Here is a 17,982-nt window from a genome sequence, read left to right on the forward strand (position 1 = left end):
TCCCTTTACCATTATATAATGCCCTTCTTTGTCTTTTTTTTATCTTTGTTGGTTTAAAGTCTGTTTTATCAGAGACTAGGATTGCAACCCCTGCTTTTTTTCGCTCTTCATTTGCTTGGTAAATCTTCTTCCATCCCTTTTTTTGAGCCTATGTTTGTCTTTGCACATGAGATGAATCTCCTGAATACAGCACACTGCTGGATCTTGACTTTATTTAATTTGCCAGTCTGTGTCTTTTAATTGGTGCATTTAGCCCATTTACATTTAAGGTTAATATTGTTATCTGTGAATTTGATCCTGTCATTATGATACTAGCTGGTTATTTTGCCCATTAGTTGATGTAGTTTCTTCATAGTGTCTATTATCTTTACAATTTGGTATGTTTTTGCAGTGGCTGATACTGGTTTTTCCTTTCCATATTTAGTGCTTCCTTTAGGAGCTCTTGTAAGGCAGGTCTGGTGGTGACAAAATCTCTTAGCAGTTGCTTGTCCATGAAGGATTTTATTTCTCTTTTGCTTATGAAGCTTAGTTTGGCTGGATATGAAATTCCGGGTTGAAAATTCTTTTCTTTAGATTGTTGAATATTGGCCCCCACTCTCTTCTGGCTTATAGGGTTTCTGCACAGAGATCTGCTGTGAATTTGATGGGCTTCCCTTTGTGGGTAACCTGACCGTTTTCTCTGGCTGCCCTTAACATTTTTTCCTTCATTTCAGCCTTGGTGAATCTGATGATTATTTGTTTTCAGGTTGGTCTTCTCAAGGAGTATGTTTGTGGTGTTCTCTGTATTTTCTGAAATGGAATGTTGGCCTGCCTTGCTAGGCTGAGGACCTTCTCCTGGATGATATCCTGAAGTGTGTTTTCCAACTTGGTTCCATTCTCCCTGTCACTTTCAGGTACACCAATCAAACGTAGGTTTGGTCTTTTCACATAGTCCCAAATTTCTTGGAGGCTTTGTTCATCCATTTTCATTCTTTATTCTCTAATCTTGTCTTCACGGTTTATTAAGTTGATCTTCAATCTCTGATATCCTTTCTTCTGCTTGATCAGTTTGGCTATTAATACTCATGTTTGCTTCACGCAGTTTTTATGCTGTATTTTTCAGCCCCATCAGGTCGTTTATGTTCTTCTCTAACTGGTTATTCTAGTTAGCAATTCCTCTAAGCTCTTTGCAAGGTTCTTAGCTTCCTTGCATTGGGTTAGAACATGCTTCTTTAGCTCAGAGGAGTTTGTTATTACCCATCTTCTGAAGCCTGCTTCTGTCAATTTGTCAAACTTATTCTCTATCCAGTTTTGTTCCCTTGCTGGTGAGCCTTTTTGCGCTGTTTTTTTCTCTTCTTCGTGGATTTATCTACCTTTGGTCTTTAATGTTGGTGACCTTCAGATGGGGTTTTTGTGTGGACATCCTTTTTGTTGATGTTGATGCTATTCCTTTCTGTTTGTTAGTTTTCCTTCTAACCATCAGGCCCCTCTGCTGCAGGTCTGCTGGAGTTTGCTGGAGGTCCACTCCAGACCCTGTTTGCCTGGGTATCACCAATGAGGCTGCAGAACAGCAAAGATTGCTGCTTGCTCCTTCCTCTGGAAGCTTTGTCCCAGAGGAACACCCACCAGATGCCAGCCAGAGCTCTCCTATATGAGGTGTCTGTTGACCCCTGCTGGGAGGTGTCTCCCAGCCAGGAGGCACAGGGGTCAGGGACCCACTTGAGGTGGCAGTCTGTCCCTTAGCAGAGCTCCAGTGTTGTGCTGGGAGATCCACTGCTGTCTTCAGAGCCAGCAAGCAGGAACATTTAAGTGTAATGAAGCTGTGCCCACAGCTGCCCCTTCCCCCAGGTGCTCTGTCCCAGGGAGATGGAAGTTTTATTTATAAGCCCCTGACTGGGGCTGCTGCCTTTATTTCAGAGATGCCCTGGCCAGAGAGGAGGAATCAGTCTAGCTACAGTGGCTTTGCCGAGCTGTAGTGGGCTCCCCCCAGTTCAGACTTCCTAGTAGCTTTGTTTACACTGTGAGGGGAAAGCCACCTACTCAAGCCTCAGCAATGGCAGATGCCCCTCCCCCCACCAAGCTCAAGCATCCCAGGTCAACTTCAGACTACTGTGCTGGCAGTGAGAATTTCAAGCCAGTGGATCTTAGCTTGCTGGGCTCTGTGTGGGTGGGATCCTCTGAGCTAGACCACTGGCTCCCTGGCTTTAGCTTCCTTTCCAGGGGAGTGAATGGTTCTCTCTTGCTTGTGTTCCAGGTGCCCCTGGGGCATGAAAAAAAAAACTGCAGCTAGCTTGGTGTCTGCCCAAACGGCTGCCCAGTTTTGTGCTTGAAACCCAGGGCCCTGGAGGTGTAGGCACCCGAGGGAATCTCCTGGTCTGCAGGTTGTGACAACCGTGGAAAACGCATAGTATCTGGGCCGGAGTGCACCATCCCTCACATCACAGTCCCTCTCAGCTTCCCTTGGTTAGGGGAGGGAGTTTCTGGACTCCTTGTGCTTCCCAGGTGAGGCAATGCCCCACCCTGCTTTGGCTCACTCTCTGTGGTCTGCACCCATTGTCTAATCAGTCCCAGTGAGATGAGTCAGGTACCTCAGTTGGAAATACAGAAATCACCTGCCTTCTGCATTGATCTTGCTGGGAGCTGCAGACCAGAGCTGTTCCTATTCGGTCATCTTGACAGCCACTTAATATCTTATCAGAAACATTTTTCATGACACAATCTTCATAGTGATATTTTAGTTACTTCTTCCACGTTTTGAAAAAGTTTTTTTTTTAAACCAAACTTTCTATTTATCAAAGGCACATGAAAATGTTAATTACAGTTTCTAATTAGCATCTGATAATTACCTGTAGTGTAACCTCTGGTTTGGATTTAATTTGCTTGTGTGGACTGTGTGATTTATATCAGACTTTCTAGAAGTCCATGCTGAAAATAGTTTGCAACACTGTATTATTATCCTTACAAATCTCTAGGTCCATGAGCCTCAGGGTTGGAGCCACTGACTTAAAGGGTCCCCTCTCTCATGGAATGTTTCTGATAGACATAATTATTTTCTCAATGACTAAAAAGATCATTTCTTTTCAACTATTGTAGATGATCCTACAATTAATATTATTTTGTACGTTTCTGCTCTGCCTAGATCTTATGATATCCTCCTCTCCACCAAAAAATATTAGGGGCAGACTACTGAGCCCAAAGGAATAGGGAATTTTATTAATCAAGTGTTGCTGATGTTAGTTTGCAGATGGTTATTAAAAAGTTATTTACTGAAGGTGCACTTATAGTTGTCTTCCCTCTCTTTCCCTTCCTCCCTCCCTCCCTTCTTCCCTCCATCTCTCTGTCTTCTTTCCTTCCTCCCATTCAAAATTTGGGTTCCTAAAATATGCTGAACTAAGCATGTTAATTCAGAAATTCATAGAATGCTACCCTTGTAGATCTAGCTGGGATGGAAAAGGGTGGCGTTTACCAGAAGCAAGTAGATCCCCATTTCCTACAAGGCTCACAAACGTATCAATTTTATGAGGTATTCATTTATCATTTTATTACTAAATCTTCCCTGAATTTCTAGAGAATACACCCAGAATACTAATTAGAATAATTTTTGCACAGTACCTTTCTTATTGTAAATTAATCTGAGAAACTATAGCACAGATATTGTTTTCTTTTTTTCTCCCCTGCTTCAATCATTTGCTTGTACTCAGCAATTTCTATGGAAGAAGGTAAGAAATAGTATTTGGGGAAAAAACTCTCATCTCCGAAGTCTTTTAGAAATTTCTTGTAGTTAGAAAAATTCACATTAATTCAGTTCAGCTATTTATTAAGCTCTTCCTATATAACTAGTGGTGTGATAGTCATTGACATCTTAATTTACAAAAATATGTCATTTAAAGATATGTATGCAAAGTATAATTGTCCTGACACTGAGAGGAATAAAGAAAAGAGAAGTAACATTTACGTGTATCTCCAGAGTTTAGCATTGCATATGGAAATAACTCAATAAAAGCTGTGAAACTGATGAGATGTTTTGTTTCAACTGCATTATACACATTACCTAACAATAACATCATAGTGAAATTGTTATTATTATTCCCATTTTATGGATGAAAAGATTGACATTCAGAGAAGGTAAGAACAGTTGTCAGTAGTTGCAAACAGTGTAGTCTGGATTCAAGATTCCATCTGTCTAAAAGGCCTTGCATTAGGGAACAAATGGGACCTTCAGTTACTAGTCTTTCCCCTTCTCCATGCCCAACCATCTGAATGACTCATTTTGATGATGCTCTCTCTCTCTCTCTCTCTCTCTCTCTCTCTCACACACACACACACACACACACACACACACACACACGTATGCAACAAGGCAAGATGCTGTCTGCTTCCAGAGAGGGAAAAGAAGAGGTGTCCCCTTAGCCACCAGTACCCACATTTCATCCTTGAATTTGGAAAGGGAAACCAGAGAACTGCAGAATGACTTTTGAAGGCTGATCTATGAGTATAAGGCTCCAATCTGTGTCCCCACAAAACAAAAAAGCTATATGACACAGGAAGACAAGAGCAGAAGGAGAGGGAGAGGGGGACAAGTCGAGGGTGCCTGCTTCTGGTTTGTCTACTCAGGGTCACATTACAGGCTCCACTGTTATGAGTTGTGAAGGGGAGCTTGGACATGGCCCTTGAGGGGAGGGGGTGTTGGGAACTCTATGGTCTTGGTGGGTGATAAGGCCACTGGCTTAGCTTTGAGCTTCCATAATAAGATACCACAGACTAAGTGGTTTAAACAACAGATATTTATTTTCTCACAGTTCTGGAGGCTGAAGTCTCAGATTAAGATTCCACCAGGGTTGGTTTCTGGTGAAGCCTCTCTTCCTGGCTTGCGGACGGCCACCCTCTTGCTGTGTGCTCATGTGGTGTTGCCTCTGTGCATGCTTAGAGGGAGATGAGGTGGGGGAGAGAGAGAGGAGAGAGAGAGAGATTGATTTGGTGTGTTTTCTTCCTATAAGGCCACCAGTTCTATCAAATTAAGGCTGCAACCATATGACCTCATTTAATCTTAATTACCTCCTTAAAGGCCCTATCTCTAAATACAGCCATACTGAGAGGGCAAGGGCTTCAACATATGAATATTGGGGGGAACACAATTCAGTATATTATCCTAGCTGATAATGTGGAATTATTGATTTGAACCCTTCCAAGCTGCGTTCAGATCATGCTGTGGAGAGTTTTGAGAATTAGGATTAGTAGTTTTTAATGTTATATTCATTTATTCTCTTACACATACTTCAGGTAAAGGTAAAGAGAGCTCACATTTATTATTTACCATATGCCTGAGCATTTCATGCATTTTCTCAGTCCTAGCGTATATGGTAGGTACTATTACTATCCTCATTTGCAGATGAAGAACAGGGGCTTAGAGATCAACTAATTTGTGCAGCATTCAAAAGCCTATGGCTATACATTTTTAACCATTTAATGTTACATAGCCTCCCATGTCATACATTTTCATTTAATGCAGAGCCCCTTTTACCTCTCCAAGTGAGCATTAGTTGTAAAAGTAGCTTTATCATAAGGTGGCCTGAGTTTTATTGACATACATAGTTTTATTTTTATTTTATGAGTTTTATTGACATACATAGGGATTTTTTGTTTTTTTTTGAGATGGAATTTCATTCCTGTTGCCCAGCCTGCAGTGCAATGGAGCTATCTCAATTCACTGCAACCTCCGCCTCCCAGGTTCAAGCCATTCTCCTTCCTCAGGCTCCCTGGTAACTGGGATTACAGGCATGCATTACCACGCCCGATTAAGTTTTGCATTTTTAGTAGAGATGGGGCTTCACCATGTTGGTCAGGCTGGTCTGGAACTCCTGACATCAGATGATCTGCCCACCTCAACCTCCCAAAGTGCTGGGATTACAGGCGTGAGCCACCATGCCTGGCTGGGAATTTTGTTTTTAATACAGACACATTTTAAGTTCTATTTCTCCCTTTCTATACTCTTTTATAGAAGATGACATGAAGATTGACGAGAAATGTGTGGAAGCAGGTAACATTTTCTCTTGATTGCTTTGCAGTTAGAAAAAATATGAAGCATGTCAATTACAGATTATCAGAAGCAGAGGTGTCCAAAGGGCCATGGGCCTTTCCTCTGGGAGAAATGTGTAAAATGACCCTCCACCCCCACCTTTCTTCTGTAGTTCTGGCACTTGGAAGGAGAAGCTGTGGTAATGTCTCCAGGTTCCCACCAATGTACTAGAAAATGTCCTAGAAAGCAGTGCTTTGAAAATGATCTCAGGAACACTTAGGAACCCTCAGTGTGTCAGATGGCGGAACACTTGGAAACCTCTGCTCTTTGTGAAATACCATAAAATATTTGCAGTATCAAATTTTTAAAGAGCAATATATATTTTGTTATTAAGTTTGATGCCATCTTCTGGTAGATTCTTGTATAGATAAATAGTAGGTTCCAAAATTATGAGACATGCATGAAAGGTTTTACATTTCTATTCTTTAACTGTTTTGTAAATTGGGAAAAGATTTTTCAAATTTAGCAGCAGAACTAAGATTGGCTGAAGAATCACTAGGATTTTGTCGGGACACTAGTTGGAGAACTTTAGTCTGACAGGTGCATCTGCCTTTGCTTTATGGGCTAGTCTAGTTTTTAGAAGTGAAAGAGCAATATAAAATTTTAAAACAGTGGGCATTTCAATGATTCACATATATTTTCTAGAACAACTGCAGAATACTGCTGACATTATGTTTATTTTACCAAGTACACATTGCTTGTTAAACTTGCAGTAATATTCATTTCCTTTCTATAATTTTCATTACAATTTTATCAGGTAGTATGTTCACATAGTTCAAAATTTTAAAGCTACAAAGGTATATTCAGTAAGAAGTTCCTCTCTTTCCCTGTTCTCTTACTCAGGTTTATTTCTTGGGGAAATAAATGTTAATAGTTTCTTCAGTATCACCCCAGACATAATTCTGTGCACATAAAAGCAATGATGTATACATCTCTCTTCTTTCCCTCATCATTCCCATCTTTTCTCTTTCTTTCCCTAATCCAAATGCACAAACCCTTTGATGGCATAAAATGCACACACTGTTCTGTTCCTGGCTTTTCTAATTTAACATTCCATATCTTGGAGGTGATTCTTAGCACATAAAGAGCCTCAGTCTTTAATTTTTTTTAACAGCTTACTGTTTACTTATACAATCACTTATTTGTAGGCATTTGTGTTTGTCCATTTGTTTCTATATAAACAGTGTTACAAGGAATTGCTTCATAACTATATCATTTCACATGTGTGAGAATACCTTAGATGCAGCATTGCCTGATCCAAGGATGCATGCACTGGTAATGTTGCCATATATTTCAAATTGCCCTCCATATACTTTCTTGTTTCTTAATCCTTCATCTTTTTTTAAAATGCAAACAAGAGTTGTTTTAACTAATGAGGAATTTGTTTATCTCACATCCTTCTCAGTCACCTGATCAAGCCTACTCAGCCAAGCCATTCCTGTGCTCACTCTCTCCTTTTGTGGGTGCCCTACTCTTCAGGCAGGATGCACCCCTCCCACATCTGCAAGCCCTCTGCAGCAAAGCTGAGTAGGATCCAACAATCTATAGGGGTTTCCACTTTCCCCTCCCCCTGAGCTGCTTTTACATTTTGTTTTATTTATCCTCCATTATTTTATTTATTTATTTTAAGCCCTGCTGCACCTCTGACTGTCAACATGGCTCAGCTGCTGAATACCATGTCCTTCATTTAAAGTTTATATATGCCATAGAGACACCATCGATTTGATCTTGATTTAGGAAAAAAACTTAAAAGGTGGTGTATGGGCAGAAGTAGGGGCCAGAGAATTAGACTTAAAATATAGACTCAGTTTAGATGGTCATGTAATAACATTTTTGGTTTTTGCCTCCATGGAAAATCATAGATGAAGAAACATTTGAATCTGGTAAGTAAAAAAATGAATATGTGGTATTGATTTTTAAATGTATATTCCACATTTTGATACAATTTAGATACATATTTAGGGTTATAATAATAGGTTAAATATATCAACAGCAAAAACATTAAAAAGTAACTACATGTATCCCACATCATGTTGTCAACCTCAAATATACATTATAAATCTTTTTTTATTTTAAATTTTTTTGAGATGAGGTTTCTCTGTCACTGAAGCTGGAGTGCAATGGTGTGATCATGGCTCACTGCAGCCTCTAACTCCTAAGCTCAAGTGATCCTCCCACCTCAGCCTTTCAAATAGCTGGAACTATAGGCATACAGCATCACACCTGGCTAATTTATTTATTTATTTATTTATTTTGAGACAGAGTCTCACTCTGTTGTCCAAGCTGAGGTGCAAGTGGGATGATCATAGCTCACTGCAGCCTTGACTTCCTCGGCTCAGGTGATCCTCCCACTTCAGCCTCCCAATTTGCTGGGACTACAGTCCCATGCCACCATACATGGCTAATTTTTAATTTTTTTGTAGAAACAGGGTCTCACTGTGTTGCCAGCCTTGTCTCCAACTCCAGGCCTCAAGTGGTTCTCCCACCTTGACCTCTCAAAGTGAGCCACCATGCCTGGTCCCAATAAAATGTATTTTTAAAAATACAGCCACAGTGCAGTTGTGAGATGTAGATTTTACCTTAGCCGGTACTTCTCATAGGGCTAGTACTGTCCCTGATGTGGCATTTCGGAACTCTATGGGAGCATTTTTTTTTTAATTGCCACACTGATTGAGGATACTCCTGAGCTTTGACTGGTATCTCTTGACCCACATATCTTCTGAATGTCCTGCTGGACAAAACTCATTATAAATATAAAAGGGTCAATCTTTAACACACAAAAAGTTTTCATAAGATTTAGCATAAGAAGCACAGTGGTTTAGAAGATGGTCATTATGGAAGGAGACATTCAAACAGAATGCAGACATTGCCTTGTAATTATTGAATGATTTATTCCACGTATCCTGTCTGTTCGATATTGCTAGTAAATAAACCAGAAAGTAGGACATCTATACTGAATTTTCTTTTTCTTTAATATATTATTTGTTATTATTGATCACATATGGCAAGTGTCTGTCCCTCAAAATAATGTTGACATTATTAAAAACAAAATAGGCCCCACAGAATTTTACTTTTAAGCTGGAGTGCAGTGGTGCGATATGGGTTTACTGCAATCTCCGCCTGTCAGGTTCAGGTGATTCTCGTGCCTCAGCCTTTTGAGTAGCTGGGATTACAGGTGTGCACCACCACACCCAGCTAATTTTTGCATTTTTAGTAGAGACAGGTTTTCATGTTGCTCAGGCTGGTATCGAACTCCTAGCCTCAGGTGATTCACCTGCCTCAGCCTCCCAAAGTGCTGGGATTACAGGCATGAGCCATTGCACCTGGGCTGATATATATACTTTTAAAACATAAATTATTTCTTTTTAAATGTTTCTTTATATTACAGCTGGAGCATTGTATTGATTTTTTAAATTACATTTGTGGTATATTACACTATCTGAATTTCCTTTCATAAAAGAGAGATTGTTACAAATATTGGTTATAAAAAAAGACACCATTGAGACTGATGAGTTGTGAACCACTTTTCTAAATTATTTACATTTATGTTGTTTTGAAATTTCCTATTTTCCATTAGATGGTTGGCCTGTTAGGAATAACTTAATTGATTATTTATACTTGCTCAGTGTATGGAATTGGCTTAGTTTTTAATTCCTCTAGCTTATTCTCATCCTTCTTTGTTCTGTCTATCTGGAAAACACTCCACTCCATTCAAAGGTTGTGATTGAGGCTGGGGAGTTTGGGAGTCTGTGGGTAAGACCATGGACTCCAGCTAGATCGACCAGTTTGAACCCTGGGTTCATTACTCACTAACTGCGGGTTCTCTGGCTCTTAACCTCTCTGCCCTTCAGGTTCCCCATATCTAAAATGGGATCAATAGCTTATATGAGTAAAGTGCTTAGAACAGTGCCTAGCATACAGGAAGTGCTACACGAGTGTTAGTGGGTGTTATTATTGTGAAATCTTGTTCCTTGCATGAGTCAGCAGCTAGTTTTTTCAGAGCAGCACTGCAGAGGGAGGTGCCTACTGTAAAGCACCCTTTGTGGACTCCCCTTGGCTGAAAAAGTTACAGTAATATGTTCTGAACCCAGCTTTCTTAGGAGCTCGGTTAAGGAACAAATAGCACCCAGCTGGCATATTTTCTAAGCGAAGGACCCTTGGCTTCATTCCGTGACGCTTAACTCTGTTACTTAGACCGCTTAGTAAGCAATTAAGGTTCTTCAGTTTCGGTCTCTAGTCTGAATGAAGTATCATGTGACTTCCTTGAATTTCTTCAGGAGGTGATGTGGTGATGATATCGTTTATTTAATCAGAAACACCATAAAAAAAAAAAAAAAAAAAAAAAAAGGCCAGGCATGGTGGCTCATGCCTGTAATCCCAGCACTTTGGGAAGCTGAGCCTGGCAGATCACTTGAGGTCAGGAGTTTGACACCAGCCTCACCAGCATGACGAAACCCCATCTCTACTAAAAACACAAAAATTAGTAGGGCATGGTGGCTCATGCCTGTAATCTCAGCTACTCAGGAGGCTGAGACGGGGGAATCGCTTGAACCCATGAGGTGGAGGTTGCAGTTGAGCCAAGATAGTGCCATCGCACTCCAGCCTGGGTGACAAAGGAGACTCCATCTCAAAACAAACCAAAAAACAGAATATGGCTGTTTTGTGATGTCTGGAAAACAAATTAAACAGTTTGGTTTGTATTTGGTTGCCTCTGTCTTCAGAGGGCAGCAGGGGATGGAAGTGTGTGAGACACAGGAAGGGGAAGGAATGAGGACGCTCACTTGGGCCAGAGGCTGCTGCATTGCCAGCCCCAGCGCCATTTCTACCACATCCCCCTACCCGCTTCACAGAGCTGGCAGTACTGCTTCGGGGAGAGGAGAGAGAAGGCTCAAACCTGTTACCTTCCTATAACCTCTCCCTTTGAAGCCCCATTTTGTGCCAACCAAGCCTTCAGGGCCAGGTGAGGTGGCTCATGCCTGGAATCCCAGGACTTTGGGAGGCTGAGGCGGGCGGATCACAAGGTCAGGACATCGAGACCATCCCAGCCAGCATGGTGAAACCCCGTCTCTACTACAATTACAAAAATTAGCTGGGTGTGGTGACACCTGCCTGTAATCTCAGCTACTCGGGAAGCTGAGGCAAGAGAATCACTTGAACCTGGGAGGCAGAGGTTGCAGCGAGCCGAGATCACACCACTGCACTCCAGCCTAGCAACAGAGTGAAAAAAAAAAAAAAAAAAAAAGCCTTCAGGGAGAGTCTTGATAGGCAACTTTCAGAAACAGTTACTGTCCCAAGCAGCGGAGTCAGGGCGAATGGGTTTCTCAGTCCTAGTTGTGTGGTATTCATTTGCCTTGCCAGGCCTTATCTGAGTTACCTTTTGCTAGTGGTTATGTGAATGCCTTGCTTATGTAATTTGCCTTGATTTGATGGCTAACATGATCTTGAAAGCTTAACTTTATCATGTCTGTTTCTGCACTTACCCAAATATCCAGAGGAACTTTCAGAAGGTAATTGTTTTTATTTTCTAGATACGCCAAATAGAACTATGTTTAAGATCTCTCAGTGCCTCAAAATGAATACTTGATAGGATGGTGTTTCAGATGAAGATATGATATTTGTTGAACTTGACAGCATGGTAGAATATGGCAGAAAAAAAAAAAAAGAAACGATATGGTATTTGTTGTTGTTGTTTACAGTTTTCCCCTAATATTTACATTTTTTCCTCAGGAAATATGCTTCCAAACTAAGTTTGTGAGGTTTCTCCAAGGATAAGATATTTTAAGGGTGAAATCTATGATTAAATATTCAGCTTCATAGACAACATTTAAAACAACTATGAAAATAAGCTTTATGAATGTACTCCCAAGAAAACATTTCCTTTTAAACTTACTGACATATCTAAATGAGGAAATGTGCTGACTTACCAGAAGATAGAATTGATATTGGTGTGTTTTCTTTCTTTGTATTTTAAAACACATTTTTTAAAAGGTTAAGAAGTTTCATTCTATGAGCAAAATGCTCTCTCTCTCTCTATACACACACACACACACACACACACACACACATATATATATATATATATATATTGTTTTTTAGACAAAGTCTCTCTCTCTTGCCCAGGCTGGAGTGCAGTGGTACAATCTCAGCTCACTGCAACCTCCATCTCCCAGGTTCAAGTGATTCTCCTGCCTCAGTCTCCCAAGTAGCTGGGACTACAGGCACAAGCCACCATGCCTGGCTAATTTTTGTGGTTTTAGTAAAGGCAGGGTTTCACCGTGTTGGGCAGGCTGGTCTTGAAATCCTGACCTCAAGTTATCTGCCTGCCTTGGCCTCCTTAAGTTATGGGATTGCAGGTGTGAGCCACCACGCCCAGCCATATATTATTTCAATGATCAGAGCAGAGCTGTATAAATGAGAAGGAACTTAAGTAAAAAGTAGTTGAAAATAATATTGTTATAATATTTTTTTCTGAGGTCTCAGTGGAAGGAGGAACAGGAGTCTGAACTATCTCTAGATGCTTCAGAGGCATTGGGCAGTTTTCCTCATTTTGTCTCTCAGAGTCCTGGCCAGTCAGAGACATTTGGCAGCCATAGAGCAAAGCTTATTTGCTATAGAATAAACCCCTTTGAGAGGAAGAAAATAAAAACCCATATCTAGCAAAGAGATTAATTATAGGACCTGCAGAAAAAATAATGTTATAAACACAGTATGGTCAAGAACAAGGCTGGGCATGGTGGCTCATGCCTATAGTCCCAGCACTTTGGGGGGCTGAGGCGGGTGGATCACCTGACGTCAGGAGTTCAAGACCAGCCAGACCAACATGGTGAAACTCCATCTCTTGTAAGAATACAAAAATTAGCTGGGCGTGGTGGCGTATGCCCATAATCCCAGCTGCTTGGGAGGCTGAGACAGGAGAATTGCCTGAACCCGGGAGGTGGAGGTTGCAGTGAGCCAAGATCACGCCATTGCACTCCAGACTGAGGAATAAGAGTGGAAGAAATAAAAAGAATAAAAAGCTATTTAAACTTGTTTAAAGTTATACGTTATTGAATCATAGTAAAAACGTAAAAACTGGGTGTATATTTTTAAACAGATCCTAAGGAAACTTGTTTTAAAAAATTAATAAACTGGTTTTGGCTTTAACCATACTAGACAGAATACATTCAGTGTAATGCTCAAATTCTGTGAAGTGCATCTCTATAGTCTGTTGTGTGTGAATGATAGGATGAAAAATGCTTAGAACATTCAATGAGCCTCTCCATCTCCTAAATTCAACTAGGTTGCCATCTACTAAGGCAGTCACTTGAAATGTTGAAGATGATTTCATGAATTTGTCCTAAATAAACTTCTTGCTCTCACATATTCTGCTCCTGCTGTTCTCTGTGTTCCAGACAAGGAAGAATTTGTTGGCTATGGTCAGAAGTTCTTTATAGGTAGGTGGTAAATTAATAAGAAGTGGGTCGGGTCTCTGTTCCTTGTTAAATTATGTTTCCATGCCTGACACTGTTTTGAAAGTTTCTTTTGCTGATGGACCTTTCCAAACCTGTTCCTCATTCTAGTTTCCTTTTCTTTCTCTCCTTTATTGTCAATATTCTGATCTATTAAGTATTGATCGTTATTCATCTAATTTCCACTGGGTATCTATTAATTACTTATCAAGCACAAATCTTTTTGCTTTCTTCTAGACTGTTTCGTAACCTATTTAAATTACGCTAAAGAGACAAAGTCTCTGACTTTTAATCTTCTTATGGTCACATTTCTCTAATCTGTCACCTGGGCAGAGCTTTGTGAAAGACCAGGTACCACTCATCTACAATCACTCTGGGCTTCCTTTTACAGGGAGGGAGGGGAAGACTAGCAGAGCTGCAGGGTCTGTAAACTAGAAGGTTATTTCCCAAGCTGGATGCATTTTGGAATCATCAGGAGAGCGTGAAAAAAAAAAAAAAAGAAAAAGGTGATGGTACCTTTCTGTATTGCTTTCAGAATCATTCAGCCTAAATGCTATCAGGTGGAGCTGAGCCGAGTAGGCAGCTACACAGAGGTAGAGAATAAGGAGCATGAGCAGGGTGATGAAGCCATCTGTGCAGGCAACAGTGCCTGGTGCAGATTGTCAGAGCCAAAGAAAAATCAAGAGATCAGCTGCCATCACTTGGCCTCTGATACCTAACAGGCTTTACAAAAGATCCCTGTCTCATCTAGCTTGGGCTGTGACACTTTCTGCCAGCTATTGACACTGTCTGTCTCCCATCTTGCACAAGTGCTCTTGATTGATCCAATATGCAAATGTATTGAGGACGACAAGGGCCAGGTTTATCGCTGTTAGAGAAGGGAGTTATAAGCATTGAAAGGGAAGGTCTAGAGTGAATCCTGCGGTGTTGGATTGATATTGTAGGTACTGGTGTGAACTCATGGTTTTCAATATATAGACATACAAATATAGATGGAAGTGTGCATGTGTATTTGTATGTACACATAGAGTTGCTAACTCTGTCTATTGAGAGGACCTGGGAACAGCTCTGAAGATACCAGAAAGCCCTGTGATTCCAAAGGCAGATAAGCAGGAATCTAGGAGCTCAGAAATCATGATCCATATGTCCAGCTTTGCCACTGATCACACAGTCCTAATCAACCATGTAACATGTCTGTGTCTTAGTGAAGCCACCTGAAAAATGAAAAATGCACCTGCTCCACTCTTTCTACCCTGGCCTAAGCCACCCTCATCTCTCACTCAGACCGCTGCAGTAGCCCCCTAACTGCCCTCCCCTAAAGCCACACTTACTCTCCCTACAGTTTACACCCTTCCTTCAGAAACCAGAGTAGTCTTTCAGAAACATGAATCAAATCATGTCATCGCCAACAGCTTCCCGTCACACTTTCACCACAATCCAACACTTTTCAGAGGCCCTGTGTGATCTGCTCCAGCCATTTCCCCAACCCATTTCCATACTCCCTGTGCTTACTGCCCTGTAGCTACACAGGGTTCCTTCGGGCTCTCCAATGCTCCAAGCACAGTCCCTTTCTCTGCACCACTGCACTTGCTGTTTCTTGGCCTGGCTTGCTCATCCCCACAGAGGCTTCCTCATCTGGCTCCCTGCCTTCATCCAGATGTCTACTCAATGCCAACCTTTCAGAGATACTCTAACCTTACTACCTATCTGAAAAAGCACCTTTGTTACTCTCTATCCACCTAGTCTTCCTCTAAGTACTTATTTTTTGTTGTTTTTTATTTTTGTCTCTCCTCTTCTACAAAACATAAATTTCATGAGAAAATGGCCTTGGATTAGTTGACCCCTTTATCCCCACTACCCAGGACAATGCCTGGCCTAGAGTGGGTGCTAGATGGGCTAGCACAGAGGGCATTTTTGTATGTTTCCCTCATATTGCTTCCCGTCTTCTAACTTCAGACAGACGTGACTATATTAATGAACACTTCAGGATCATGGTTGCTGCATATTTCATCAGGTGTGAAGCTAGAAGTGATCTCTCCTGCCTGAATCTTATGTTCTGTGTGCTTCCCCTCCCCAGCTGGCTTCCGCCGCAGCATGCGCCTTTGTCGCAGGAAGTCTCACCTCAGCCCCCTGCATGCCAGTGTGTGCTGCAATGGCAGCTGCTACAGTGCAGTGGGTGCCCCTTACGAGGAGGTGGTGAAGTACCAGCGACGCCCTTCAGACAAGTACCGCCTCATAGTGCTCGTGGGTATGTCCCAGCATGCACTATCTCTCCTCATCCTTGGGAAGGTTTCCTTCTAGATTCAGGTGTCTTGCATTGAGAATAATGGTAAAAGTAGAACTTTTTATGGACCCCATACAAATACCTTTTTTAAAGAACAAAATTAAGCCATTGTACAAGTATGTTCATAAGTAAAATTTTGTTGTATCAAGCTTTTAAAAAAATCTACACGTGAATGTGATATACCATGGTGTCCACGAACTTATATAACAAGCATTATGATGCGGTTATAACTGAGATTTTTTTTTGCCTGCTTAGAATTGTTCTGTAAACATAGATGGATGTTCCCTGAGACAGATCATTAGCCTGCATCATGAAAATAAATCCTTAAAGTTCATTTCTCTGAGAAATGTGTTAAACCCTTAAAGTCCATTCCCCTAAGAAATTTGTAATTACTTATTTTAGAAAAGTATCTAACATCTTCTTGACTGTATCTTTGGTGCTTTATAAAGATCAGGGCAAATATAGCGTAGGAGTGACCTGCTTTTGTGACCATGACTTTTGCAAAGCTGGTCCTTGTAGCAGTAGCAGCTTGTATCCTACTGCCTTCCTGTGTTCGTGTTTAGCTTCATGAGTAAGGCAGCTCCCTGAAGAGCAGAACAATGTGCCTTACAGCTGGGACCAGCCGTATCATTTGCAGGCCCCATCGTAAAATGCAAATGCAAGGGTGCCTTCTTAAAAAATTATCAAGGATTTCAAGATGCAATAGCAGTGAACTCATCCAAGCACGGTGTCCTTCTAGGCATGGGCCCTGCGTAACTGCACAGGTTCTATACACGTGAAGTCAGCCCTGCCTCCAGTTGGACATGGGGGTGCTGACTCAATCACCTGTCAGGAATGTGCCTCTGAATTCTGTAAGTCACAGAACCTATAGTTGTCAAGGCTGATTTCTGGTTGTGACTTGATAAATACTTCATTTGAAGAAGAAAGGCAGTGCTCTCTTATTCTCTAAAATGAGATCAGCTAATTCTCCTGGCATTCAACATTGGACGAAGTTTGCCGGGGGTCAGGCTTCTGTGATTCCTTACCTCACTTCTGAATGTTGAAGCAATGTGGGTTATTCCATGGGTCGCTAGGAAAATTCCCAAGAGTTTTCTGGGGTTGTTCCAATTTATGAGAAAGGAAGTTACCTAATTTCCCTCAAAATATTTGCTCTCAAGTTTCTTCAAGAGAAGGACTAAAATGATTCCATCGCGTAATTATATTTATCCACATCTGATTATTTCTGTGTGTGACTTTTTGTGTTTAGGACCCTCTGGTGTTGGAGTAAATGAGCTCAGAAGACAACTTATTGAATTTAATCCCAGCCATTTTCAAAGTGCTGTGCCACGTATGTTTAGTTTTTCTTTCATAATCGTTTGTATTTTGTTAAAACATCCTTTGTTGGTCTCATTAAACTATGTCATTCCATCTTTGCTGTAAAAGTATATGACTCAAGGGATTCTTCCTGAAGAATTTAGTATTTCTAACCAATTTATTTGAATAGGAAAATTGACCTATTGGAATATAGGCGGCTAGGCTTTTAAAAGGTCTTTTTTCTATTTCTTAACAATTATATGGATGGCCTTCCAGGCAAACTAATAGTTAACAATAATAGCTCATGAGCACTCAGTGCTTGCTATCCTCCCAGCACTGTGCTTGGCTCTTTAAATGCCTTATCTATTTTTTAATCTAAAAATTGATATATGTACACGTAATTTTGTATAAATTTATGAGTATGATTATACGATACACAACCATTTTAAAAATGGTGTTTTTTGACTGGGCACGGTGGCTCGCATCTGTAATCCCAGCACTTTGGGAGGCCAAATTGGGCAGATCACCTGAGGTCGGGAGTTCAAGACCAGCCTGGCTAACGTGGTGAAACCCCATCTCTACTTAAAATATAAAAATTAGCTGGGGGGTGCTGCACGCCTGTAATCCCAGCTACTCGGGAGGCCAAGGCAGAGAATCCTTTGAATCTGGGAGGTGGGGGTTGCAGTGAGCTGAGATCATGCCATTGCACTCACTCTGGGCAAGAAAGTGAGATTCTGACTCAAAAAAAAGGGTGTTTTCTTATTTCCTTTTACTCATAACTCCTTTATTTCTCCTAAGCTCCCCATTCACTACTCGCAGCTCCAAACCAACTCCTGAAACATAATCTTCTAGGCTTTCTTCTATGTAGAATTGTGTGAGTTTTTTACCCATTTAGAGTTGTT

At 41.0% G+C, this 17,982-nt stretch overlaps 1 protein-coding gene across 6 annotated transcripts in view; it reads left to right on the plus strand.

Annotated features, from left to right (window-relative positions):
- The window catches only part of MPP4 (membrane palmitoylated protein 4), a 53,456-nt gene that overhangs the window by 26,950 nt on the left and 8,524 nt on the right, over window positions 1–17,982 (plus strand). For 4 of the 6 annotated variants that reach the window (XM_032278652.1, XM_032278647.1, XM_032278650.1 and 1 more), the window contains 7 exons: window positions 3,681–3,698; window positions 5,978–6,016; window positions 7,918–7,938; window positions 11,548–11,562; window positions 13,447–13,488; window positions 15,581–15,751; window positions 17,034–17,114. In XM_032278652.1, the coding sequence (XP_032134543.1) occupies window positions 3,681–3,698; window positions 5,978–6,016; window positions 7,918–7,938; window positions 11,548–11,562; window positions 13,447–13,488; window positions 15,581–15,751; window positions 17,034–17,114 (387 nt within the window). The remainder of the gene's footprint in view (window positions 1–3,680; window positions 3,699–5,977; window positions 6,017–7,917; window positions 7,939–11,547; window positions 11,563–13,446; window positions 13,489–15,580; window positions 15,752–17,033; window positions 17,115–17,982) is intronic. The other 2 variants (XM_032278649.1, XM_032278651.1) reach the window with 2 other exon arrangements.

Source organism: Sapajus apella, unplaced genomic scaffold (genome assembly GCF_009761245.1).
Source record: "Sapajus apella isolate SASKATOON/1434 unplaced genomic scaffold, GSC_monkey_1.0 scaffold10, whole genome shotgun sequence".
Lineage (NCBI taxonomy): Eukaryota > Metazoa > Chordata > Mammalia > Primates > Cebidae > Sapajus > Sapajus apella.